Source organism: Vulpes vulpes, chromosome 15 (assembly GCF_048418805.1).
Source record: "Vulpes vulpes isolate BD-2025 chromosome 15, VulVul3, whole genome shotgun sequence".
NCBI classification, from domain to species: Eukaryota; Metazoa; Chordata; class Mammalia; order Carnivora; family Canidae; genus Vulpes; species Vulpes vulpes.
Window position 1 is genome coordinate 91,744,617 of NC_132794.1, and position 27,579 is coordinate 91,772,195.

Genomic DNA, 27,579 nt, shown 5'->3' on the forward strand with positions numbered 1-27,579 from the left:
GCTGAGGGTTGCAGTGGGCAGGGAGGGGAGGGTGTACAGAAAGCCCAGGGAGAGACGAGGCAGGACGACAAGGTAGGAGGGTGTGCAGTGGCCCAGCATAGGTTGTGATGGGACAGAGGGATTTCTCTATGAAGAAAGATTTAGCAAGAGTTAGTGATGTTTATCAAGTTGAAATGTTAAATGTCGGAGACTGGAAACAAGGAGAAGGCCAAAAAGGCAGAGGTTTTGAGCCCGGGCATTTGGAAACTGTGTGCCTGCAGGCAGACAGGGACAGCTGGAATTTGGTGTTGGCCCTGGCCCCTCCCACCCTTGAAAGTCACTGGCTGGTTCTCCTGGCAGTTGGCTTGGGTCTCAGGGCCCTGTGCCCTGGCTCCTCGAGGGCTTACCATTGTGTCTCTCCCAGGCCTCAGGCCCAGGCGTTTTCTGGTTCTCTGGGCTCACGGTAGTGGGAGCTGCAAACCATGACGAGCTGTGTCCGGGCTTCTCCCTACCTCCTCAAAGCAGTGCCCGGCTCTGGCCCCTTGTTCTGAGTACCTCCAGCCAGGCCCCAAGCTAGGGCCCATCTGATTCCTCATGACTGGGGACCTTAATCCCCCAGTGTCAACACTACAGCCCCTGGTTGGACAGGATAATGCCCTGACTCTCCTCTTTATCATGGCCTCCCTCTACCATCCACAGCCAAGGAAGAAAGGGAGAAGAGATGCAGCTCCAAGTCTGATCCAGCAGCTTGAGTTTGTTTCCCAGAGAGAGGGGCTAAGGGTGAGAGACTGCAGGACTGAGCCGGAGCCCTTCTCAGCATCTGCCCACGAGTAGGAGGCCATGCACGAGGGCCAGCTCTGGGTCTTGGGCCTTGCCCAGATGGACACTTAGCTCTTGAGAGTCAGCAAGAGATCTCGATGGGGCAGCAGGATAATTGAAAGCACCTGACTACACAACCCTTCACAGCTCCGTGGGACTCGGGGATCCCCCAGGGTTCCTGCCAGCTCCCCAGCTATCTCACTACTTACTCCTCGTCTTGCCTCCACTCTCTGGCTCTCAGTTTCCCCTGACTCTCCCCTTTGACGTCCCCTGGCTGCTGTGGAAGTCCAGTTGGGGGGGGGGGGCAGAATTTGGGGAATTTTGACACGAGGCTCTGCTTAGATGCTCATGTTGGAAACAGGCATTGTAGCTTGAGGAAACTGGGGCTGAGCCTGTGTGGGCCTGCCCGGGACCCCGTTTTAGTAAGGCTGTGAATGTCTGGATAGGCTCCAGAGACCACCCACCCCAGGACCATCCTCAAGTCTCCCTGACCGTCAGGCATTTCAAGTCTGACCCAGCCCTGGACACTGAGGACCCCTGACCTGCTGGGCCCACTCAACAGCCTCCCAGTCTGCTCTCACTTTTGCAGTTCATTTCTTCCACCCACACTTACCAAAAACCCACATGCCAAACACCGGTTCAGGCACTGGATACGCATCAATGAGCAAGTCAAGTCTCTGCTCCCTTGGGGAGGACAGACAGACCAAAAGCAAGCAAATAAGAAACAAGATAATATCAGATACGGTTAAGAGTAATAAAGAAATAAAGCAGAGAATGACAGCAGAGATCTACAGAATGAGCCGTTAGGCCTGCAAGTTCAAGAGGAAAAGCATCACTAGCAGAGGGAACAATACGTGCAAAGGCTCTGAAGCAGATACTAGCCTGGCCTGTTAGAGAAGCTGGAAGGAGGTGTAGCCCCAGTGCTTAAGCGGTTAGGCCCTACGGTTAGATGGACAGCCAGGCCAGAGCAGGCCAGGGACCGTGAGGGTCACGGAAAGGAGTCTGAGTTCAATTCTAGATAAGGTGGGAGTAGAACGATCAGATTTGTGTTTTGGAAATTCTGGCTACTGAGCACAGAAAGGATTGCCAGGGGATGCGAGAGGAATCAGGGAGAGCAGTTAGGAGCTGTTGCCATAAAGCCAGACAAGAGTTGGGACACCTGGGTGGCTCAGAGGTTGAGCATCTGCCTTCAGCTCAGGATGTGATCCCGGGGTCCTGGGATCAAGTCCCGCATTGGGCACCCTGCAGGGAGCCTGTTTCTCCCTCTGAGTCTCTGCCTCTTTCTCTGTATCTCTCATGAATAAATAAATAAAATCTTAATTTAAAAAATGCCAGACAAGAGCTGATGATGGCCTGGAGCAGGGTGGGGGTAGAGAAGTCAAAGAGTAGGTGGACAGGATTGAGTTAGGCTCTGGAGGTAAAGGCAGCACTATGAGAGCTTCCTCTCTACATGTTTGGAGTGTGCCAGGGCTCAGGTTTGGGCTCCTCTCTTCTCTAGCTATGCTCACACCTGAGGGAACCCATTCTGTCCCTTGCTTTAAAAATCACCTGTACACCGAATATTCCCAAAGTGTGTCTTCACTCTAGACCTCTCCCCAGAATTCCAGACTCATGCAAACTGCTCACTCACTAGCTCCACTTGCACATTTCTTTAGCTAGCTGAGATGTAACATATCCAAAACCAAACTCCTACTCTTCCCCTCAAAATCTGCCCCTTCTGGAATCTTCCGTGTCAGTAAATGGCCCCTCTATTCTTTCAGTGGCTCAGGCCAGAAACCCTAGAAACCCTTCAACCCCTCTCTCACACAGCCCACATTCAAATCATCAGCAAATCTTATCATCCCCACTTGCAGAAACTGCCCCAAATCCCAATCTCTTCTCACTGCCTCCAATCTACTGTTATCCCTAGCCTAGATTACTGCACTAACTTCATAACTGGTCTCCCTTGCCCCCCGGCTGTCTGTTCTCCACACAGCAGCCACAGTAATCTTGTTAAAACTTCATTCAGAGTATGTCACTCTACTGCTCAAAAACCCCCAATAGTCTGCTATCTCATTCAGAATCAAAACTAAAGTCTTTTCAATGGCCCTACGTGATCCTCCACTACCCCTTCTATTTCTCTGGCCTCACCTCAACTTCTAGCCTTCTCCATGCCTCCCCCTCCCCCACACCCAAGTCCTCCCTTCTTTGCTCCAACCTCACTGGCCTCCTTCCTCTTCTCCTAAATGCAGGAAACTTTGCACTTGCTCTTCCCTCCACCTGGATGGCCCCTCCACAGATACCTGAAAGCCTTACTTGGGCCAGGTGTCTGCTCAAACATTAAGATTTGAGTGAGGCCTTCTCTGAGCACCCTATTTAAAATTGCTACTACCCTACCCCACCTTTCACACTCATTCCCTTCTTTGCATTTTTCCCAAGGTGGTTCTCAGTGTCTGCCATCCTATATACCATTTGCTCTGCACCCCTGCCCCCACCCACTAGAATATGAGCTCCATAATGACAGGGCTTTTGTCTCGTGTCCTGCTTGTTGTTCTACCCAGAATAGAGGCTGGCCCACAATAGGTACTCAATAAATATCAAATGAATGCATGGAATTAGGGAAAGATCTACAACCCTCAAGAGGCAGCCCGGGTCTAGAAAACAACACCTGAATTCTAGTACTAGCTTTGACCCTAGCTAAGTGTCTTTGGGGCCCCAAGCGATCTATAGATGGTGGAGAACTCTTGAGGTCCTTTGCTGCTGCAGCATTCTAGAATGATGCTTGGTCACATTCTGACGTTTGGTTAGGGTAGAAGGAAGGGTTGCACAGAACCTGGTGGAGTGAGAGGAGAGAGCCCTCACTTGTCTTTCTCATCAAGGCTTGGGAGGAGTCTTGGCTGGCCTTGAAATGAAAGACGAGGTTCTAGTTTGGAGTTGGCAGGGTTCTGAGAGGCCTGGGTGAGGGAGGAATGGGTGAGGGGTCCAGCCCACCCTCTGGATGGGGACAAACTTAGGCCCAGCCACTTGGCCTGCTTCCTCCTCATGGGGAGCCCATCCCAGTGAGGGTCTCAGGGGCAGTACTGCTAGAAAAAAAAGGAGATGGGGGATCAAGATGAGGTAAGCACTGAGAGAAGGAAGGACTGGAAGAGGGCTTCCATGTGAGTCACCTGGGCCAGCAGGCAGGTCCTCAGTGAGTCTTGGGAGATCAAGCCTGGCACAGGCCTCAGGTAGCCCCCAGGGCCCTCGCAGCCAGCACCCACTCTAGGGCAGAGCAACAGACCTTTTGGCTGAGAAGAGCCTGGTCCACCTCCCTTTTCTGGGCCTTGCCACGGCTCCCTGCTTGTTTTCCCCGAAATAAATGGACTGAGCATATTGGGCCGGCAATAACCCCTTGAAATCAGTTGTTATCACAGTTAACAACCAGTTTGGCTTCAGTTCAGGCTGTTAACTATCAAACCACTAAGTGCCGGTAATGATTGATTCTTGGCCAGTTGCAGCCTGAGTGGGCTGTAAAACCCCATTAGCGAGGGCTCTACGGAGGCAGCAAGGCGAAGATAAACAAGGTGGTGGGTGCTCTAGCCCAGCCTGGCCCCACCACCCTGGGCTCTGCTCCCATGGGTCCCCATGGGGCCAGTGGGTTCTGCTAGGAAGTCAGCCCCTTCCAAGGCCCCAGGCAGCCTCAAGGATTCCCACCTCCTGGTCACCTCTCCGCTGCCCCCAGCCACCACCACCACCGCCACCACCACCACTGCCACCTGTCACCTCCCTCTTCTCTGTAAGGCAGGTCTGGCTCTCTGAACAGCCCACCTCTTCTCCCTCATGGCAACTAGGGCATAAGTCCACTCTGCCACCCTGGAGTACTCAGGAGTCCCCAGCCTGGGTGCTTCAGGAGTAGCTTTGGCCTAGCCTGTGTCCAGCCTTGGCCCGGTCTGGCCCTACTCTGTGACCAGGATCACAGGCAGGGAGAGCTTGACATTCCACCCCCACCCCAGACTCCCTCCTACCCTATGGCTTCCCCCAGGAATTGCTCTCAAACAAGTGAAATGTGGGCAATTACTGGGCTGGGGGCTGGACAGGCGGCCGTGCAGATGAAAGCGTTTCCTGGACGGTCTCTTCATTTGCATGGCATCAGAAGCTGCTCAGAAGGTGTGACTTTTCCCACAGTGAGACCCAAGCTCCTTGCACAATAAAGCCGGGCTGCTCACCCAGAATTAATTAAAGGGGGAGGGGAGGGAATGAAGAAGGGAGGAGGCATTAGGGGCTGGGGGAGCTGGAACAGAGATGTCTGGAGCCCCCGCGCAATGTCCCCGGCATCCATGCACCAAGAGACACCTACTCTATCCAGAGCCCCACACCCCCACAGCAAGCCAGATGAGGTGGCATGGACAGATCTCAGGGTATCCCCAACCTCTCTACTCCAAGGCTTCCCATGGAGCTGGAACTCCGTCCACCTGGATGGGCTGACCTGGAACTTGCGGCTTCAGCTCTGAGAGGCCCACATGGTTAGGAAGCCTCAGGGTGCCCCGCCACTCAAAGGAAATGCCAAAGAACAGAGGCCCAGAGGGAAAAGGTTTCTGGATGGGCCCAGGATCTGGGCTGTGGGACCACCCCAGGGGCCTGTCAAAGAAGGCAGCAGAAACAGCCAGCATGGGAGGCCTGTTAATGAAGACTCCATCAGTTCTGCCCACAGGAGACCTGCTGCCTCTGGGCCTGGGCTCTCCCTCAATGTGGTGTGATACCAGTCTCTTCAGTCCACATCCAAACACACACCTCTCCCCCCACACTGGCCAGCCCTGTGCCCATACCACAACCTGCCCTACCATTGCCATAGCATGGCCCTGGTCTTTCTTCCTCAATAGCAGGTCCTTCTCAGGCCAGTCCTTCTGACCTATGAGCTGTGAACATAGGCTCTCCACCTGGCCCTTCTCGCCCTCCTCCCCCAAACCCCCGGCACCCAGTTCCTCTCCCTCTGGGCCTTATCTCACCTCTCCCATGGCCCATAGTCCCTGGGCCTTTTTGCAGTCCCCGAGCTCAGCACCTTAGGCTCACAGCTCTCCAACCAGCTCCTCAGAAGTCTATACTTGCTCCATATCACAATTGTCAGCACCAGTCTTAGCAGTCTCCCCTCCAATACAGCCCTGCCTTGGACCCTGGCAGCTGCTCTTCTCTTTCATTCACTGGAGCCTGATACTCGGAAAGAACCAGCTCTGGCATCTCCAACCTGTCTCCCACACAGATCTAGGCACACACAGAGAAGCACTTTTTAAAGATTCACTGAATCCTTGAACACAGCTCCGGTCCTAGCAGAGCCATCATTTCTGCCCCAGAAGGGACCAGGGGAGGTGATGGCAATAACTCCCATTAGGAGCTAGGAGGTCCTTATCTGAGGGCTCCCAGGACCAGCTGAGAGCCTCTTCTTGCCCCTTTCCTTGCTTCTGTCCTCTCGGAAGAGCCCCTCCATGTAACAACGACAGGCACAGGTCCCAAGTCAGGCTGGAAGGAGGCTACAGCCAGAATTGGTGCCTGATGTGCTGCCTATGGCAGCCCCAGGGCAGCTGGGGAAGGGGAGGGGGCCAATCCCCACAGGACTTGCTCTCCAACACACATTTTTAATAGGCAAGTTAAGTAAACATTTTGGCCATTTAATAACAACGACTACACATCCACCCCCCACTGACAGCCACCCTTAAACAGCCTGGTGTAGCGGACTCTCCGGCTACTTGTCCTGCAGGTGCGGGGGTCTCAGGAGCACCTCTGCTGAACTGGGAAAGCTCCCCCCGCCCCGACCCCCACCCAGAGGGAACCCCCGTCAGAATCCCAGGCCAGGCTACAACCGGCCTTCCTGAAAGTGAAGAAGACAGACACCACAGCCAAGTGGAATACAAAAATAGAGCCTCTCTTTTGTTTAAAAAAAAACAACAAAACAACAACAAAAAAACCAACAGCAAACAAATTACGGACAGCTAGAACCCGGGGCTGCCCCAGCTCCTCCCAGCCTCGGCAGCGCAGACCTCGGCCCTGCCGGGCTTGCTCCCGCCCCGCGGCCGGCGGCCAGCTGCGCGGGGCGGGGGCCGGCGGCGCCTACCGGGGCTCGGGGGCCCAAGTCCTCTGGCTGCCGCGCAGGCTGCGCGTGAACGGCGGGTAGTTGAGGAACTCGAAGCGCAGGCTCTGCTCCGTGGTGTGGTGGCCGCGGGGCAGCCGCTTCATGAAGTGCACCTCGCGCTGGTGCTGCCGCGTCTTGGAGCCCTTGCGGGGCCGGCCCTTGCGGGTGAAGGCCATGTACCAGCCCTCGTACTTGGCGTTCTGCAGCGCCGTGTAGTTGTTCTCCAGCACGATCTCCGTGAACACGCAGTCCTTGCCCTTGCCGTTGCTCTGCAGGTCGGGGGGCCAGACGCCGCGTTACTGGGCTCGGCCGGAGCCGCCCCCGCCCCCCGGCACAGGCAGAGGGCAGGCGGCCCCAGACAGCAGGTGGGCACCCCAGCAGATGGCAGGGTGGGCACGAGCGGCAGCCCCACCCCACCCCCACCGCCCGGGCACCCGCTCTCTAATCCCTCACAAGCCGCAGCCCACCCGGCAACTTCCTGTCCTCCCGGGCAGCAGTGACACATGGCTGTCTCCGGAGGGCTGGGCCCCAACACACAGGGCCAGAGTGGGGGCCCAGACCCTGCCTGCCCTGGCCTCCTGCCCACCAGTCTGGCCCAGCCGCTCCCACCCGTTCCCCAGCCTCCCCAGCCCTCTAATTCGGCCCCTCAAGGACCCCAGGGGCCCCAAGGCAGCCACCCTATGGGGGAGGGGAAGGGAGGCCTGTGGGGGGACGCTGAGCCCCCCGCCCCAGAAGCCCGGGAAGCGGGGCGCTGGAGGCTGGAGAAGAGCCGTGACTAATGGGGCCATTTCAGAGCTCGGCCGAGGGGCTGGGCCTGCGGCTTACTGAACATTCCAAATGCTGGTACCATGTAATTGGACATAATAGCAAAGCAATTTGGCGATTTGTTAAAAAGATATATGGAATTTACCACCCCCCCCCACCAGCCCCTTGCCTAACCTTCCTTCTTCCTCCTGTGCCTTTATAGCTTTTCATCTCTCCAGCAGTTTCCTTCTCTCTCACCTCCCCCACTATCCCCCCACACACACACCAATCATGAGCTAACCCAAAGGTGGCCCCGGGACCCTGGAGGAGTCCTGCCAGCCCAGTCCACTCCCCGCGCCCCAGGAACCCTCCCTTCCTTCTGGGGCCCCACCTTGGCAATCAGCTTCCCCTTCTTATTCATGCAGATGTAGAGGCCAGTCTCAGCTCCCCGGACTCGAACCCGGCTCCCAAAGGTATCCGTTTCCACAATGAGCTTTGCTGTCAGGGAAGGTGGTGGCATGGTTATTGGAAGCTCCCAGACCCCCTACTGTACCACATCTTCACCCCAGCTGACCCTCAGACCTGTCACATTCCAGTAGCAACTGCTCCAAGAGCAGGTACCCAAGATGTGGGCTCCAGCCCCAGCCCAGCTGCCCATATGCTCTGCAACACTGGGAAAGAGATCAAGTCCCCTTTCTTGGGCTCAGGCCCCTCACCTGGACTCATACAGAGAGGATGGCAAGATCCTGAAGCACAAGCTGAATTCTGCAGAGGAATCTCGGAGCCATCCAACTGAACAGACCCTCTTTTACAACCAGATAGTACTGACTTTTATGTCAAGGCTTCATGACTAGAGTTCTACTCTCATCGAAAGATCTCTGGGAATCCTTCAAACTCCAAATATTCTGTGTACAGGCCTCATAGATCACTATAAACTTCTGGGGTGCAGCAATGACATCAATGACGCCAAACATAAAAGCACTCCCTCTTCTGTTTCTGGCACCTCAGGTTCTAACTCGCAGCCTTGGCCACCCTCCACCCCTATCCTTGCTCTGCAGAGAAGATGACAAGGATGGAGACCACTCTCCCTACACACACAGCCCATACACAGCCAGCTGCTTTCCCAGAACCCCAGACCCCAGCTGAGAGGCTTTTGCTCTTCTCCATGCTTCCCAGTCACCACTGTCCCCAGCCCCAGTGTCCAGAAATCAATGACTCAAATAGTCTTTTCTCTTTCAACCCCCATCACAGCTGGGCTTCTCACCCCAGTAACCACTTTCTGTGGGTGAGGAGGGGAGAAAATCAGGTATGCTGGCTTCTCAGTCTGGAAAGCCGTTGAGACAGGGAGCTCAATTCTGTGCCTTCTTCCCCCTCACCTTCCCCTTGAACAGCCAACTTGCCACAGAAGTCCTGTTCCTTGTCTAGTCTCTGTGATTCCTCCCTTTGAGGCTGTCCCCAAGAAGGGGATGAGGGCTTATTTAGCTGTCAGGACTAGGACAAAAGGGGCTGCATCTCCTGTCCTCTCTATTCCTCTCTATTCCTCTCCCTTCCTTGAGAAAGTAGCTCTGGGACCCCCAGAGCTGTCTCCCAGCCTGCACCAACAAGGCAGCACTTTCCCTGCCCCCAAAACTAATGGGGGGGGGATGAGCACCAAGGTCAGCAAGGCAGCCCTCACTGCTCAGCCAGTGACCACCCCCACCACTTCGCATAAGCGCAGAGCTGGGACTCAATGGCCAACTTCTCAGTCTGGCTCCAAGTCAGCCATGGAAATGCAGCTGTCACCTCCCCTCCCACCCACCTCCTCTTGGACCCAGCCAGTCTGCTCATCCCTCTCCTGATTCGCCTTCCAGAGCAAGGAGTGGCTGCTGTTAAGGGCTGGAGGGACGCTGACGGAGAAGGGGCGAGGGGATCACACTCTGAGGATTCTGGCCAAATGGGGCAGACAGGGATGAAACAATCCCTCTGTTCCTTCCTGGGACCAGTTCAGAAGCAATTCAGCCCTCTACTCTCCTGGCTGCATAGCCTAAGCGCCTCTGCTCCTGCCTGGGCAGACAGGGATCAGGGCACCTGGAAAGCTTCCTCCACTTATAAAGACAGAAGTGGGCATTGGACTCCAGATGTCTGAAGACGAGCTCCCCCATGGCCAGCTTAGCCTCTCCTTCCCTCTCTAAACCCAAGGATGCTGGACCATTTGCTCCAGTGAAGCAACCCCAGGAGAAGCTAAGCATCCGTTCCCTTTCCTTGGAAGCTGGGAAGGGCAGCAAGCAGCCGGTCTGGAGGGACAAAGGGACGGCAGGCTGGCCCTGCCAGCCCAGCGGGGGAGCTCGGCCACCGGGCAGGCCGCCCCCCACCCCCACCCCAGAGAGCCCCCAATCCCCTTCCTGGTGGATCTGGGGAGCTGGGGCCGCAGTTTACAGCGGCTTTCCCGACAGGGCTTTTGGAAAGCTTAACATTTTCAAACCTATTCTTCCACCCCAGTGACAGATTTATCCCGGGAAAATTATGTCTCCTTCTCCAGCTTTGAAGGGAAGTCAGCTACGTCGATGCAGAAAAAATGCAGTGAGACATACTCGATCCCCCAAACTGGCTCGAGAAGAGGAGAAAGTATTCAGGAAATGTTAAAAAAGGTGAAAGTAAGAAGAGTTTTAATCGCTCTGCCAGACGCGGGGGTCTCTCCAGAGATTCATAGAGAACAATCTTGAACCTCTTTTTTAACATTTACAGACTTGCAACTCCTTTCAAACTCCACATCTGAAAAAAGGCTCGTTCTTTTTCTGTTTTATATCATTCTTCATTTTTCTTCTTAGCTCTTAAAATGCCTCACCTTTTTATTACATTTTAATAGAGTCTTCCCCTCTCCTTTCATGGTTGTTTAACTTGGTCATTATTTAAAGGTTTTTAAACTCACAATAATCGCTCTCTAAAAACAACACCAGCCGCCCAGAGGGCTTGCTTTTTCTCTTGGTACATCCAGGACTCTGGAAATTGGCCTTGTTTCAAGGCAGGAATATTGAATGTTTTAGAAATCAATCAGTCCTCCGCCTCTCTGCCCGCGGTAGCTCCCTGGACTCAGCACCCCGCAGGAGCCTGGCGCCCCGCTCCGACCACCACCTAGGTTCCTGGGTCAGTGGAGTGGAGACACCTTTCCCAGCCAAGCCCCTATGTGCGGCTGGCCCTTCTGATCAAAATACTTAAAGGTTCATGGCACCCCCTGTCCAAGCTGGAAAGGTTGGGGCAATTTTTCTCTCTTCTCCTTCCTAGCTCTCTCCTTTTGTGGACCCTGGCGACATATCCTCTTTCAAGAGCTTCCCTTAAACCTGGGGCCCCTCCCGCAGACCCCCTGTCTCCACCTGCAGCTGGGGAGGGGTGTGTGAATGGGGGAGGTGGAAAGGGAGACTCCTGGATTCATTCATCTGCTGGGCAGGGAAGGGGCACCTGTGGGCCAAGTACTCCCCAAGGTCCCTTCCCCAGCCCTCTTCTCTCCAGCTGACCCCCACCAGGCTTCTTTGCCTTAACTCCTTCCCTTCTGAGCTGGGGAGCCTGGAGAGGCCTCTGGCCAGCACAGATGGGGCTTGCAGGTCCCGTCAGAGCAGGCCAGCCAGGGGAAGGGGGGCATGTTCCACAAGCTACCTGTACCCTGCCGGGCGCAGCTCGCCTTACCGAAGGGGTCCCCGTCTTCTGCCATGGCGTTGATGCGCTTGTTGGCCAGGACCTGCACGTGCTTCCCGCTGGTGCGGCTGTAGAGCTGGTAGGTCCGGATGAGGCGGCGACTGAGCTGATCCGTCACCAGGCTCTGCTCCCTCACATGCTGTGTAAAATTAGGTGAGGACTGAACAGTTACCTTTAGGAAATTGAAAAATACACAACACGCCATTATAATGCTACTCTGCCCAGGGGCCCCCAGCGGCCCCCATCGCCCTGCACGCACCTCCACTGCCCCAGACAGCCAGCAGGGGCTGCGGTGTCCCCCCAACCTGCCAGCTCTGGCCACAACACCCAAGCCAGGAAAGTCAGGCAGACCCAGCCTAGCAAGGATGAGCCCAGAACGACCTGGACCTACCTGTTGCGAAGTCCCCTGGGACCCCCAGCCGGCCGGGATCAGGGAACCAAGCTCCCTGCCCGGCGGCGGCCGCACCCCCACCCCACCCCCGGCGCCCACACGCCTTCCTAGAAAAGCAGGGCGCTCGTTAGTAGGGAGGCAGCGCTGCCCAATCCCTGACATTTATAAAGACAAATTTGCGGAGCAAATGTTCCGAGCGCAGAGCCTAGGCACCTGATCTTTCGGCCAGACCCGCCACAAGTCTCCCCCGAGAGCCGCGGAGAGAGTCCCTGCAGCAGTCGCCGGGACTTCTGACAACGAACGCTCCGGGGCCCCCGCTCGCACCCCTTCCCCGGCAGCCGCATGTGGGTGCTCCTAGAGTTCCCCATCCACTCCCAACCCGGCCAGGATGCGTGGGAGACAGCGCTGGAGCCCGAAAGCCCGCGTTCGAGCCTCGCCGCACACCAGCTGTGTGACCTTAGGCAGGGCGCTCCCTCTCTGTTCCCTAACTCCCTCCTAGGGGAATCGGGGCTGGATTTCGAGGGATCCTCCCAGCCCCGCCGCGCTGCCGCAGGGTCGGTCCTCGGGCCCCCGCCCGACCTTGCCAACCCGCGGCCCCCGCCGGCCCGCCCGGGCCCCGCCGCCGCGCAGTGCGCCTTACCTGGGCTTGGAGGCAGAGGACCAGCAAGTGCAACAGCCTGTGGGAGACAAAAGCGGGCGGGAGAGAGAGGGCGCGGGGTGAGCGGAGAGGGCGCGGCGGCGGGGCGGCGCGGGGACGCGGGGGCGGCGGCCGTACTCACAGGCAGCTCAGCGCCGAGCGGGGGCTGCCCATGGCGCGCGGCCCGGGGAGCACCGAGAGCCCGGCGGGATCACGCCGGCCCGCGGGCGGCCGCTAGGGACGAGCCGAGGGCGGCGGCGGCCGAGGACGGCTGGAGCACGGGGGGGCGGCGGGGGCCGGACGCGGCTCCGCGGGTCCCGTGGAATGTCGAGCTCGCCGCGCCGAGTGGCTCTGCGCCGCTGCCGGAGCCGGTGGCCGCTGGCTGCTCAGGAGCCGGAGCGGGCGGGAGGGTAACGGGCCGGCAGGGTGGGTGGGTAGGTGGGAAGGGAGGGGGAGGGGTGGGGGCGGGGGGCGCCGCACCGGGCGCGAGGGGGGAGCGCGGGGCGGGCGGCCGGAGCCCGCAGCCCCCGGCTGGGAGCTGGGGCCGGGACGCAGCCCGGGGCGGGGGCGGGGCGGGCCGGGGCGGGGCGGCCCGCGGGTCTGGGATTGGGGGGTCTGGGCTAGGGGAGGGGTCTGCGGACCGCGGGAGGGGCGGGGGGCGGCCAGTGGGGGCGCCTCCCCCCATCCCCGGGCTGACCCCTCGCGCGCTCTAGGGGTCTGGACGCGCGGGGATGGGGGGCGGCTCGGGCTGGGGCTTCCTGGCCCGCGGGGTGCGCCGGGGTCGCAAGCTGTGCCTCCGCTGTGGGGCCGGGTCCGCTTGCGCCCCAGGCTGGGCGGCGGGTGCGTGAGCCACCTACTGTGTGCTTCAGCCGTGCATGCCCCTGGAGGTGGCCGCCAACGCGAGAGTGAGTGGCTGTGCGGCTCCCCGGCGGCCCGGCAGTGAGAGCGTCTGCGACCCGGACCGACCCCACACTCACGGGGACCGACCCCGACCTTTCTGCCGAATAACCCTTCTCGCGGGTCTCTCCTGTCTCACTCCGTCTCCAAGAAGACCCTAAGAGCGAGAAATGTCCCCTCCATTATCAGCATCACCCCTGCCTCCGTCCCACACGCTAGCCTGAAGCCTCAGAGGAACCATGAGCACCTATGTGGGGGAGCCTAGAGGTCCCTGGCAGGACCCGTGGTCGCTGCCGCCCTCCCAAAGCTGCAGCAGAGGGGGCCGAAAGATCTGTCAGCTGCTTTTCCTGGAGAAGAGACTTAGATCCAGGCCACCTAGTCTTTCCCTCTCAGAGTCTCATTACTTGTGCACTTTGGCATTTACACACCTACCAGACTAGATGTGGACTAGTGCTTTGCCTCAAAAGCGGGTGCAGGTGGGAGGATCGCCAAAGGAGGTAGTGTTTAAGCCCCTCCCAGGCCCTCACCTCATTGCCTTCCCCCCCAGGGGCTTCTGGAACCCCTGAGCCATAGTGGGGTGGGGTTGGGCAGAGATGCCCTGGGACACATACTTCTGAGGAGCAGGTGGATCCCCTGATGCCCTATCCAGACGCTGCAGTCGCCCATGACCTTCGCTGCCCCAGTGGCACCCCAGGTCCTTGGGAGTTGGACTGGAAGGCTTGGGATGGTCCTGGGAAGCCATTAGGCCAGAGGCAGTAGGCAGGTCCTTGTCCAGCAGTACAATCAGGTGCTGCCTACCTCTCCTTTCTCTGTGCCCCACCTCTCCCAATGCCCCACCTGTCCCAGCCCTAATGCTAACACTGAGTGATGCATAGATAGGAAAACAGTCAGAGGACTTGTCTGAAGACCTCATCCTTCTTCAGAGAAGGAGACTCCACGGGCCTGGCCCCCCTCCAGGAGTCTGTTCACTCTGCTGGCTCCTGTACACACAGATTTCCAGGCAAGAACAACATCTTTTGGATCAGAACTTGCAGCTTACAGCACCAAGCTGGGCAGGGTGGTTCTGCAGTTGGTATTTGATGAATGAATAATGAAGAAATTGGCTGAGCATTTAGACCTCAGCCCATGAGTGGCTGCCCCAGGAAGACTTGCCTTCAGACAATAATCACAAGCACCACTATTTATTAGCACTTGTGTTTGCTAAAGGCTGGACGTGCACGGTCTACTCTTAACCCCACTAATGGGTGAGTGCATAAGAAGGGAGACAGGTGAAGTGGGCTCCAGTGCCCACAGCCCCAACCAGGCCTTTTCCTTACTGTCCATCTCTGTCTTGGAGGCCTGCAGGCCACTTGCTGAGTGTCTGCCTCCCCAGCTATAACTGCTTCAACAGGCAGGATGCTCACCATCTTAAATGCATGCCCTGCACATAGTAGGCTCCTGAAAATATTTATTTGTGTGCATAAATGAATGAATGGAGAGATGGAGAGCAGAGGGTGGAAAGGGCCTTCTCCCCACCAGGAACCCAGCCCTCTGAAAACAGTCTGGATGAGAACAGCATGGAGCAGGACCCAGGCAGGAGTCAGGGCAGTCTAGCCCATCCTTAGTGTGCATAGTGTTGGAGCCACAACTAGAGTCATTCTGAGCACTGGCCCATCCCTGGAGTGGGGATGGAGGCCAGAGATCATCTGACTCAGCATCCAACCTTGGTTCTGGAGCTCCCAGAAGGTTCTGAAATTCCTGAGCTGAACCTCAATGATCTTAACCCACTCTCTTCCCTTCCCCAAAGGAGATGGACATCTTGGGAGGGACCTACAAGTGTGGAGGTCAAGGTTTTAGTATTACTTTAACCTCTATGGAGGAGAGGGGCCTTTCTATAGGACAGAATTCCTTTACATTGGAGAACTTCCCCTAAAATGAACCCTCATCATTTTGGGAGATTCTTCTCACCTCCCCAAAAGTCTGTGTTTTGGTGTTGGGAGGTTGGGGCAGGAGGGAGAAGATGGGGACACCTTCACATAGGGCACTGGGTACTGCCTGGGCACGCCCCATGAGTGACAGATGCAAATATTCCGCAGGGGCCCCAGCAGGCCCTCTCTCCCTCCCTCCTCTCTTGCTCGCTTCCCGGACAGCTCGCTCCTTCCTTTATCTTATCAAAGCCCCGTAATTACAATTGCTATTTTGTTTCCTCGAATCTGCAATCAGAGCTCTCCGGCCCTGATGAGGGAGCGCCTGTCAACCTGATCGCTGAGTGACAGCCCGGCCACCTTTCCCGGCCGCCCCCACACTCCGCAAACACACACACACACACACACACACACACACACACACACACACACACACACACCCTTCGCCTCCTGCAAACACAAACACACACTCCTTGCCAACATAAACAGCCCCTCTCCGCAAACACGCCCTCGCGGGGACCCAAACACACACCGTCAGCCTCTTTCCAAATGCATCCCGTCCCCAGACCAACCCTGGCCCCTCAAATCCGCACACCGCAAGGACTGCCGCTCGCTGCACCGCGCGCCTCCGGTGCCTGGCGTTCAAAGCGCTGCGGTCTCCACCGACTGTTCAGACGCAAATCGCCGAGACTACGTTAAGTACTTTAAGCCCCTGGGAGTCGTCTCCCCTCGCCCCCCAAATACAGCCCTGCCCATCCTCCCGCGGTCTGCCAACCCCTGCGTACACCTTCGTCCCTCGGTGCTCCGAGGTCAAAGTAATTGGCAGGGGCCCTACTGTGCGCTGTGCTGGCCGAAGGGGCAGCCAGGAGAGGCGGGAGGGAGAATAAATGCCCAGCTCTGTCCGCCAGGAAAGTCCTGGGAGAAGGCGGAAGATGTAGATTGGGCCCCCACTGCGGGCAGGAGCGCGCTCGGTGCCTGCCTGGGCCTCAGGGAGACCCACCCAGGAGACAGTCAAGGCTTACAATGAGCGCTCAGGGGCTTCGCACGGGTAAATATCCGAGCAGGGCCACGCACAGGGGGTTGATGGGTGGGTTGGGGAGGCACCCCCCAGACATGACTTTTCGTTGCACTCAGCCAGCCTCCCGCACCCCCAGCCACGCACGTGCGGGAGACTCTGGAGGTTATAGGTGAGAAGAAGGGAAAGGCTCTAACAGGAGCTTTTTTAGCGAATGAATGAATGAATCAAGCAAGCAAGCAAGCAATCAACCAAAGAACGAATGCAGTCAGCCTCAGGGACTTACTCCTCGCTTTCTGCCTAAACTTCGGCATTCCAGGCCACTCGCGGGCGAGACCACTCACGTAGTTCCTGGGAGGCCGCAGGGGAGCCACACGGTCACAGGCGGTTTCAACCTCGCCCACTAGAGGGCGCCAGCTGCAATTCCCCCTCCCTCGCGACCCGCCATAAGAAGGTGAATGGTCTCCAGCCAGGCTGCCCCACTACGCTGGTTCCCAAAGGAAGCACTTTAGGAAAGAGGAGAAAGGGTTTGCGACCCTGATCGCTGCAGCACAGAAGTCACCTTCCTTTATCCTCAATTTGAGAGAAAATGAAAATGAGAGCTCCTCATCAAGGAGAGGGTGGAACTGACTCCAGGGATGTGTTGAAGCAGGAATGCTTTCCCGTGTTGTGGGACACTCTCCAGTTTCCCTTACATGCCCCAATACCAGCCCCTTCAGGTCACCTAGGGACCCCTTCTGCTCGTTCCATTTGCCCAGCAACCAGCGTGAGAGGGAGTGGGCTTGGCCCCACCACCCCACCAGGCACTATACTCTGTCCACCCTCAGCATGTCTGGCCCCAGGCTGTCTCAAGAGTTAAACTTTTGTTTGTTTGTTTGTATGTGGGACATTGAAATCCTGCCCCCGCAACACAGCTGCTGAACTGCTGACCCCAGAGTTGGTCACATATACACTAATGCTCACACCAGGTACTTCCCTTTCTCCTCCTGGCATAGCAGCAGTCAAATCCCAGAACACCTTATTACAGGCACCAGAGCCCCCCAGAACCAGGTGATGTGCTGGGGGCCAGGAACCACTTAGCCCAGGAGGCTGAATCCCAGGGGCCTCTCTCTGCCCCCATATGCCAGGCCACCCGGATTCTGGTTTCTCTGTCACCCAATCTGGCCAGCCCCCTCCATCTGGCCCCCGGAATCAGGTTTCTAAGGGCCCAGACCCGCTCAGAGACAGCCTGCAAGACGAAGGAGGGGCAATGACTGGCCTCTGCCTTACCCCTCACAGGCCCTCTCAGGGCCTGAGCCCCTTCATGGGGTTAGGGATGCACATTCCTTGGACTACTTAAGCCCCCTTATCTGCCCCCCTGCCCATCAGCCTGAGTGCTGACAGAGGCCCAGGTCCCTTGTTTGGATGCTGATAACCTCCTGGGATGGCCCTCCCCCACCTATGAGACTGGGAATGGGTTTGGTGTTGGGAGGTCCTCTTTTAGCAAGATAGTTGGGGCCCAGGCCTGGCCTCACCCCCCCCCCCCCCCCGCCCCCTCCCGGGTCCTAAGGATAGCAGGATCCCGTATTTCCTCACCCTCCCCAGGCCTAGGGCCACCCTCGGTGCTGCCACAGTGCCACCTGGTGGTCCCTAAGGGAATGCCACACTAGCAGGTAAAGAAGTCACACAATTGAGTTGCAAAACTCCACATCACTTTATTTAAACCTTTATCCAAAAATGTAAAAAGTATTAAAAATGTGTAGTCCTGAGCTTCAAATGCTGATATCCAATCTCATAGGCAAGTGGGGAGAGAGGGTGAGGATAGAAGTTCAGAGTTTCTCCCATTCATGGAGAAAAGGGAAGCCCCAGGTATGGCATAAGATTAGAAAAACACCAGGGTCCTGTGAAGGATAGGACCAGACTCTCTCCTAGCACCAGCTCAAGATCCCCCCACCCCCACCCCTCCTCTTCAATGGAGAAGACATATTTAAATTTCTTGAAACCTGTATAGGAACATGGTGCATGGCACATGTGGCAGGCAAACAGCGGACCTAAGGAGAGCAAACAAGGGGTCAGCATCTAGGCCTTCACCTGCTGGTCCTACCCCGTCCCAGACCTGGCTGGACACCCCTCCCACAACTCACCAAAGAGGCTAGAGCCTACCCCCCTGCTTCTTGGCAGGCAGGATGGGGCACAACTCAGCTTCCTCCTCACTACCTTCTTCTTCACTCTCTTCTTCCTCAGAAACGTCATTACTTATAGTAACTGGTGGACACAAAAGCATAAGGAAGAGGTTAAAGCCAGACCCCCTTCATACCATATGCCATTTATTCATGCCCTGTGGTGCTAAGCTTGCAGGGACCCTGACCTCCCAGAGCTGATGAGCTGGGTGGGAAGAACCTCCAATACTAAGATGACAGAGAGCCAAAGGAGACCACATTAGTGGAGGTGGAGACACTGGGGCAGGTTTCATGCAGGAGGTAGGCTTGAAGACAGTGAACAGTATGGCCCATATGGGAGCTGCACTAGGAGATAAGGCTGGGATGGGGTAGGAGTGTGGACTGGGGTGGGAGACCTGACGAAAAATCCACTAGATCCAAAGGAGAAGACTCTCACCAATCTGGTGCCTCCCAGTGATCCGCACAGGGCCAGAACCTGACTTCAGGCGGAAGGTGACAGGTGGCTGGAGCTGGAAGTCATCCAAACTGAGCTGGAAGGAAGACAAGGATGAAGGCCTGGCTTGCCCCATCTTGTGATGAATCAGTCTGTCAGTCCTTCAGTCCTGGATTCCACACCACCACCTCCATCACCTGGTTGGGCAGAACTCACCATGGGTTGGCAGGACAACTTGAGGTTGGCCACAGGGACTGCAATCTCCTGGTGGTCGTGATTCCTGGCCACGACTTCTACTACGTTACACTCATCTTTGGCCCCCTCGGTGAGGCAGAGCTGGAAAGAGTACACAAGGCCTTAAGGTCTCCCCAAACAAGGGCTGACACAAGGGGAGGCATCTACCCTAGAACTTGCCCCGCCCAAGCGGTCCCCGGGTCACCTCGCAAGAGAAGCTGCCTCTGTCAGGCAGAGGAGGTAACTCTCAGTAAAGGGGACTGGGGGGACGGGTAGAGGCCCCCGAGGTGCCTGCTCAGGACCAGCTATTCACCACCCTTCCCAGCAAACCTCACCATGGTCAAGGCCAGCACATGCTCCGCATCATCCTCTTCCTCTACCTTGAAGGTGAAAGAGCGGGTGTGGCCGGAGAGCTCACAGCCTGGAAGAGGGAACGGTGCGTGTCTGAGTGTGCGTGAGGGCGGCGTTCCACCAAACCTCTGAACGTGCAGTCGTGGTCCGAGCGGCCGCGTTCGCGCCCACTTCTCCTCGAGAACACCTAGGGCGCTCGGCCCTGGACCCCACCCCGCACACGTGCTGCAGGGGTCGCGCCCCCTCGTCTGCTTGGGCTGCGCGTGCGGGCCCCCTCCGCCCCTACTCACGTCGTGTTCCCATCTGCATTCCTGTTCAGCCCTGCCCCTGGCCGCCCCAGCACCACCCTCATGCCCTCTTTTCCTCAATACCGAAGAAAAAACTGTCCATAGTGACCGGAGCCGGGACCCGCAAACCCCCGACTCCCCCGGCCCGGACTCGGCTCTCCTGACTCAGGAACGCCAAGGCGGCTGCGGCGCCGGCGGCCATGCTGCAAGGGCCGTCTGGGAGCTCCGCCCCCGACACGTACAGAGCGGGGAGCTCGCGGCGGGTTCCGGCCCCGCCCATTAAAGGAGCCGCTGGGCTTGAGGGGAGGGACCGAGGCGCAACCAGTCCTGGGCTGCTGCGCCTGGGAGCTCGCGCGGCCCCCGGTCAGACTTCTGTTAGGACTGCAGGAAAGTAACAGCAGTGGATCTTTTTAATGTTAATATCCTTATTTCCATGACTACGGCTCTCGAGTGGTCACGGAGTGGCTCCTGCCTCCATTTTCTCTAGCTCTTCGCAGCCTCTGCTGTTTCCTCTCCAGGGTAAGCGCTCGTTATTATTTCCGAAGTAGAAAAGTGGAATCCCTTCCAACACCGCTCTCGTAAAGGCGAATTTCAGGGCAGCGGTTCTTTAAGTATTTATTTTATTCATGAGAGACACACAGGGAGAGAGACGGACAGAGAGACAGAGATTCAGGCAGAGGGAGAGGCAGGCTCCATGCAGGGAGCCCGATGTGGGTGGGACTCGATCCCAGGACTCCAGGATCACGCCCTGGGCCAAAGGCAGACGCTCAACCGCTGAGTCACCCAGGCATCCCTCAAGACTGCGTTTTTCTTGTAAAAGCATAAAAAATATGCTATTTGCCTTTGCTCCTAGAGCTGAGGATCCTGAAAGACTTTTCAGCTATGGTATTTTCTCTTGGAACTATGGAACCACTCGGTCCTCTTCCTAATCTAACATCTTAAGGTTACTACCCAGAAGGCCTATCTTTGAGCTTCAGGTGCTGGCTGGATGCTGACGGTTGCTAGCAAAGGACACCATCTCAGATTTGGGGCTGCTCTTCCTAGCAGACGTTTTGGAGTTTGTAATTCTGAATCAATCCAGAACATCCTCCCACCTTAGACTCCTTGGTCACATAGTTTGGGCAACTCCCCGCAACCCCCATCTTTCACCTTTTGACCAAAGAACCCGATAAACTGAAACTGTTCCTTATTCCACTAGATACAGGGAACTCATTTAAACTAGCTGCCCTAACTCACACCCAAGCTATTAACTGTGGGAAGAGGGTGGCTTGGCCAAGAACTACTTTTATATTTTACCTTGCCTTGGAAGTCTTTTACTGGTGATGAGAATGGGAAGGTGCAGCCCCTAACTTGGAACAGCTGTGGAGAATACTTGCTTGTAGATGAGGCATGAAAGCCAGGAGAAAAGGTACCAGGAAGAAACAAGTAGGTTTACACAGTACACCACCACACCACATTCACTTCAAGTTTTATTTTGCCTCTTGCATGGTCTTCAGATAGTTTTACAGTTCGTTTTCTACAGGAACTGAGCTGTGATCTAAACAATCAATGAAATGTCATTCCAACCTTAATAAATATTCATAACCATAGAAGAGAGCATAGCACTTTACCATCCTAAAATGGTGAAGGTATAGGTCTGGACATCTGTTTCATAGTTAGCATCTATGAACAGAAGATCAGTCAAATGATTAAATCAAGATAAGACCACAAGCAAACTTGCTAAAAATCCTGATTCCATAGATTTACCCTGAAATCCTCCAGATAAATGCTAGAATTGTCCAATAGTGTACAAAATGTACTTAAAAGAGACAACCAAGTGGCAATAAGTTGCTTTAAACAGTATCTTGTAGAAATCTCTTCCCCTTAACCCCTGAAAATGCAAACTTGGTTCCAGCTTTCCAACACCATACCCTTCTAGCAGTTAAAGGTTTCTATCCCCAAAATGAAGAGGTCTCCTTCCTCCCCTCCCTTCATCTTACCAATTCAGTGCACACTCACAGGCCCTGGTTGAAAGTCCCTAGATACTACTAGGTACACTGCTTTTTCAAAGCCCACACTGATGGAACTTCATGAAGGAAGAAAATGTTTCAGGTTTCCTTCTCCTTGCCCCTCCCACCTCAGCTCAAAGTCAAAGTCAAAGAGGTGATAACAAAATTTAGGAGAAGCAAGATAACAAAATACTGTTCTGAATCCATGGAAAAGTCAGCCAGCCATGATGAAAAAATGAATCCTGCAGAGATTACCTGCTAGCCTCATGCTCAGAACCCCTAAAAATACCAAATCTAAATCAAAATACATGGAGCTTTCAGAATGTGGTTAAAGGAAAAAGAAAAGCGTAACCATAAGTCATTGGTTAAAGTGTGCTCATTGTTTCTTTTAAAAATTAGATAAAAACATGCAAGAATTAAAGACTCTGATTTAATAAAACCAGTTGTAACAGGTCTTGAAATTAAAAGACAACTGATCTCAGGGCAAACGGGACCAATCAGTCCCTGAACCCTACTTGACAGATGTCTACACTAACATTTCACATGCTGACCTGCATCGAGGTTAATTTCCAGAAGTGACTGCACTTTGCAACAGATTGAGTCCCATAAAGTTAGGCTCTCGTACCCAAAGTGGTCATGGCCTAGCCCTAGGTGGGAGGCACTTCAAAAATAATAAAACTTCTAAAAAATAATAATAATAAAACAGGCAAAAGTAAAGAAAATCTACCTTCCATTGATTTACATTATTCAAAGTGCCATCCTGAACCACACCCTTTCATCTTCAAAAGGAAAAAAAATTACAAAAACAGTGAACACAAAGGATAGTCAGGTTACAGCTAGTTTATATACAAAAATTTACAAGTTTGCCATTTTTAGGCTTTTGCCACAAACAACTGCACATTTGTCCCTACAAAGCACAACATGCCTGAACCAATGGTCACTACAAGAGACAATTGGCCATGGCTTTACAAAGAGCAGAAGAACTGCCCCAAATTAAAATCATTTATTCAGCTTAAAACTATACCACAACCATCCCACTTGGAATCTCTACCCTGAAGCCTCTGAAACCTACTAAATCTTTCTCATCTCTGCCATGTCCCCAAAGAATGAAAGACATTTCATTCAATAAGCCAAAGAGGATGACAAATGATTCTGATTACTCTTAGGTGAGAAATGCAACCACACTGGATGCAGAACACAGTGCTGACTACATTTATTGAAGACCCCCTCCCTATAAACCCACGTAAGAGGTCTTGGCACCTAACACAAGACCCAAAAAGGAGGACCACATCTGTTTCAAACAGGATTTGCATCAAGACTATCTTCCAACCAGTGAGTAATCTCAAAGTGTGACGGGTGAGTTTAATAGTCTTCGTTTCCAATCCCAATTGGCTGATTTGTTGCCATTCCAGAGGCTGAACTGTATGAAGACCCCAACCACCACCCACCAGGTGAAGTTAAGAGACTTTCGAACAGTTCAAAGTGCCAACAAATGTCACAGGCTCCGACCAAGTATAACCACATCCTTTGGAAATCCTTCCATTTTTGCAATTTCAAAACAGCCTAGCTTGCTGTAAAATTCCAGAATTCTTTTATCATCTGGTCTCACTTCACAGAAAGCCCCCCGGGAGCCTGGAAATAAAATAAATATTCAAAATGTAAATGTCAATTAGAATCATGGGTAGGAATTGTGATGAATCCTTAATATATTTCAAATACATGATAGTAAGAGTTTGTCTATACCAGCGCCTAAATTTCATACCACAATTTTAAAACCCATATTAATATTTAATGAATATTAACAATACCAAATACTGCAGCAGAAACTATCTTAAGTGATAGGTTAACTAGCTTGAATGTGATTAGTCTCAATGTATTTCAAATCATCAAATTGTATACAATTTTTAATTGTCAAAAATACCTCAATTAAAAAAAAAATACCTCAGTTTAAAAAATTGTCAGTGAAACTTTTCTCTAGAAAGAAAATCTTTTGAGAAAAAGATTAAAAGAAACCTCAAGACAAAAAATACCTGTTTTAATATTTTTATTATAAAGAACCTTTGACAGGCCCACAGAGCAAAGGTCATTCCAGCCTGTCACAAACCAATATAATCAGAATACATTATGTTGTATATTCTAAGGCATACCTCATCCATGTACGTGACTCAGTTCCAAGCACAACACTGAGAATTATGCTATCTTAAGACAGAGCTGTTTAAATTATTCCACAAAAGATACCAATGACTCAAATGATAGAAAGATGCAACAGTAAGTGCATTCCCATATACCAACCCTCTAAGGATTGGTCTCAAACAAGCTGCTCAATTTTGTACTGAACAAGAACAATTGCTTTTTAGATTTCTTAAAGGTTATGTAAAAAAAGTATGTTAGTAGGGACACCTGACCAGCTCACTAGGTAGATCATGTGACTCAATCTTGGGGTCAAGAGTTCAAGCCTCAGGCTGGACATAGGGCATACTTTAAAATAAACAAAGTCTAGAATATTTATTATCTAGCCCTTTACAGAAAAAAATTTCAAACCACTAATATAAAGCAAAATATTTCTAAAGGTTGAATGTGGAAAACAAACTCAAAATTTTGGCAACTCCGCATTCCTAAATGAAGTTTCTCCCCAAGGTTCATTTAATTTTCAATTATCCTAGTGAGCCTCATGGCAAAATAAATTTAACCTAGTATGTTCTCATTTCAATAGGGCTCAAAATAAGCATTTATAGTGTAAAAGAGCATTTCCCAATTATCACTACATATGCAATTGTTATACCACTAATAATTCAGAAGCCAAACCACAAATGGTGGGGAAGGGAATGTAAACTCACCATAATTTACTTTTTATCCTGTCCCCACTTAAATCTAAACATTAGCAACTATACATATATGTACTCACCATTAGCCTTCAGTGAAGACAGGAGGCAAGCCATCATGCTTTTGGCTACACTTGGGTCAGTTACTTTTTTGTGAATATCCATCTTTATCAGAGAAGGGAAGTTGGCAAGGAAAGTTTCTGGTAACACTTCTTGCTCTTCATGGAAACTCAACATTATTTTCTGTAAAAATTTGAAAGAATCTGAGTTTCAGAAGTTACTCACTATACACTATACACTATATCCCAACTGTATAGTGGGATATACACTATACACTATATCCCAACTGTATAGTGTATACACTATACACTATATCCCAACTACCAGAACCTAGCAAGAGGAAGAGGAAAAGGAAAGCAACATTTAATAACTCTTCGAGTCATTATGTAATTATCACATGAAGAATTAATTAGCTTTAATCGTAGCATTTTCGCTTTGAGAAGTTTGTCTAAATAGAAAGTGATATCCTGGATTGGATCCTGGCCCAAAACAGGACATTAATGTAAAAACAAGTTAGTAAAATGTGATGCACCAAAGTTGGTTTCTTAAGACTAGACAAATGTAGAAAATGGGTAAGGGATATAAAGAAACTCTCTCTATAATCTTTGTTAGATCTAAATATATTTAAAACAAAAAATAAATTTGTTTGTATTGCCTGCACAAAAATGTGGATGTAAAAAACATAAACACGCTGGTCATTCTTTATATGTTCCTATACTGAAAACTGTAATTGTCAGATATGAAGTAACAAATCAACAGCTCAATCATCAGCACGCTGTAGTTATATATCTGTGTACTCCCAAGTACATGAAGGCCACTCTACACCACCCTCTTATTACATAGCCATCTGGCTAGGGATAGAAGGTAAAAAATAGTAATAAACTGTAAGAGAATATACGTACGTTGGTATGGAGAAGAAAAGTAAACAACTTCAGAAAAGAAAAGTTTAAAAATGAATCAGTGTTCTAAATCACCATAAGAGCTACTCTAGGAGATATTGTCTAGAAGGTTGAAGGGGATTTCTGGGGTTCTAGTATATGTTCCTTGATTTGGGTCCTGGTTACACAAGAGTGCTCATTTTATGTACAATAAATAAATAAAATAAAGTTGAATTGTACAGTTAAGATCTGAATATTTTATTGTCTTCCAAATACACACAGTAAAAAAAAAAAAAAAGGAAAGAGGAACATGGAAGAAAAAAGTCACAAATAAAAGGGTTCAAATATGTATCAAAAAGTATTTATTGAGCATAAATATCAAGAAAGAACTATTTTTTAAAATACACATGATGTATAAACCAAAATAATCATAAATTGTAGAGGAGAAATTCACTGAAGTTGGTACAGAGCTGACATATGACTTCAGAAGTGCTCCTATCTGGGGGCACCTGGGTGGCTATAGGTTAAGCATCAGACTCTTGATCTCAGCTCAAGTCTTGATCTCAGGGTCATGAGAGCAAGCCCAGAGTTAGCTCCATGCTAGGTGTGGAGCTTACTTTAAAAAAAAAAAAAGAAAGTGCTCCTTTCTGAAAACAGACTTTCAGAGCAGCCTGCCTCTATTATTTTTTTATTACAATGAGAAATACATTACTGAGAAGGAAGTGGGTCTCCTGACAACCAAGCAAATGAGAGATTTTAATGACATGAACTTGACCTGATTCCCAAGAAGAGACCATTTAAATTTGGCGCTTCAAAACAAGGGGGAAAAACATTAGGTCTATATTGTTTTTACTTGAGGAAGTATTATAACACTTCTAAATTTAAAAAAAGAACTCCATAATGCTGAGGGAACAAAGGAGAATCTCATGTTTTTTGTCTTTTTTTTTTTTTAAGATTTTATTTATTCATTCATGAGAGATAGAGAGATGAGAGAGAGAGGCAGAGACACAGGCAGAGGGAGAAACAGGCTCCATGCAGGGAGCCTGACGTGGGACTCGATCCCGGGTCTCCGGAATCAGGCCCTGGGCTGAAGGCGGCACTAAACCGCTGAGCCACCCGGGCTGCCCAAGAATCTCATGCTTAAGGGGGTGCCTGGATAGCTCAGTCAGTTAAGTGTCTCATTCTTGATTTCAGCTCAGGTCATGGGATTGAGCTTCACACTCAGCAGAGTCTACTTCTCTCCCTCTACCCTCCCAAAATAAATACATTTTTTTAAGGGGGGGGTAAGGCACCTGGGTGGCTCAGTTGGTTAAGTAGCTTTTTTTTTTTTTTTTTTTAAGATTTTATTTATTTATCCATGAGACACAGAGAGAGAGAGAGGGAGGTAGAGACATAGGCAGAGGGAAAAGCAGGCTCCCTGCAGGGAGCCTGATGTGGGACTCTGATCCCAGGACCCTGGGATCACAACTTGAGCCAAAGGCACTCACTCAACCACTGAGCCACCCAGGCTCTCTAAGCATCTGACTCTTGATTTTGGCTCAGGTTGTGATCTCAGGGGTCATGTGATCAAGCCCTGCATCAGGCTCCAACCTCAGAACAGGTTCTGCTTGTCCCTCTCCCTCTGTTCCTCCCCCCTACCCGTGCTCTCTCTAAAATAAACTAATTAAATCTCCCCCCTCCCAAAAAAAGTTCTGATACACTAAAAAAAGGTATGCTAAGAATAAGTAAGAATTCAGGACGCCTGGGTGGCTCAGTGGTTGAGCGTCTGCCTTTGGCTCGGGTCGTGATCCCAGGTCTGGGGATTGAGTCTGGCATTGGGCTCCCTGCAAGGAACCCACTTCTCCCTCTGCCTATGTCTCTGCTTCTCTTTCATGAATAAATAAAATATTTTTAAAAAAAAGGAATAAGAATTCTTTTCTGTAGGACACTTAGAAAGCACGGAGATTTTAAGATATATCTGCTTACTGTATTTACAAAAAATTACTGTAGTATAACTCTAAACCTGTTATTACCTCAGCCTCAGAGAGTTCTTTGTCACCATTTGGCTTGGTATACTTCTCCTGCATGAAGGGAATCCAGGAAATTTTACATTTTTTAATGAAGGGGGTCACATCTACAGTGCCCAGGGCATAACCACATATGCCATCTTCATCTTCTAGGACAAAACAGTAATCCAGGCTAAGGGAAAGCAGGCCTCCTACTAACCTGTTCAGAAGAAAAGAGGGCAGAG

General features: G+C 52.4%; 3 protein-coding genes across 4 annotated transcripts in view; all 3 read right to left on the bottom strand.

The window, feature by feature from the left end:
- Positions 1-6,675: 6,675 nt before the first annotated feature.
- FGF8 (fibroblast growth factor 8) lies at positions 6,676-12,495 on the bottom strand. 2 transcript variants are annotated; one of them, XM_072738150.1, is made up of 6 exons: positions 12,464-12,495; positions 12,282-12,361; positions 11,685-11,746; positions 11,285-11,432; positions 8,016-8,122; positions 6,676-7,149 (listed from the first exon to the last, which is right to left on the bottom strand). In XM_072738150.1, exons 1-6 carry the CDS (start codon positions 12,493-12,495, stop codon positions 6,859-6,861), a joined length of 720 nt encoding a protein of 239 aa, XP_072594251.1. In that variant the 3' UTR covers positions 6,676-6,858. The 2 variants fall into 2 exon arrangements, with proteins under 2 accessions (XP_072594251.1, XP_072594250.1); XM_072738149.1 differs by having other exon boundaries at positions 11,285-11,465.
- A 5,311-nt stretch (positions 12,496-17,806) lies between these two features.
- NPM3 (nucleophosmin/nucleoplasmin 3) lies at positions 17,807-19,841 on the bottom strand. Its single transcript, XM_025992513.2, has 6 exons — positions 19,686-19,841; positions 19,299-19,384; positions 18,946-19,065; positions 18,733-18,826; positions 18,261-18,381; positions 17,807-18,167 (listed from the first exon to the last, which is right to left on the bottom strand). The coding sequence occupies exons 1-5, from the start codon at positions 19,801-19,803 to the stop codon at positions 18,269-18,271; spliced, it is 531 nt and encodes a 176-aa protein (XP_025848298.2). The 5' UTR covers positions 19,804-19,841; the 3' UTR covers positions 17,807-18,167; positions 18,261-18,268.
- A 1,216-nt stretch (positions 19,842-21,057) lies between these two features.
- Positions 21,058-27,579, bottom strand: part of OGA (O-GlcNAcase) — a 28,724-nt gene continuing 22,202 nt past the window's right edge. Inside the window, exons 14-16 of the mRNA XM_025992499.2 lie at positions 27,362-27,554; positions 24,495-24,654; positions 21,058-23,221 (exon numbers count right to left, since the gene is read on the bottom strand). Of these exons, the coding sequence (XP_025848284.1) occupies positions 23,085-23,221; positions 24,495-24,654; positions 27,362-27,554 (490 nt within the window). The 3' untranslated portion in view covers positions 21,058-23,084. The remainder of the gene's footprint in view (positions 23,222-24,494; positions 24,655-27,361; positions 27,555-27,579) is intronic.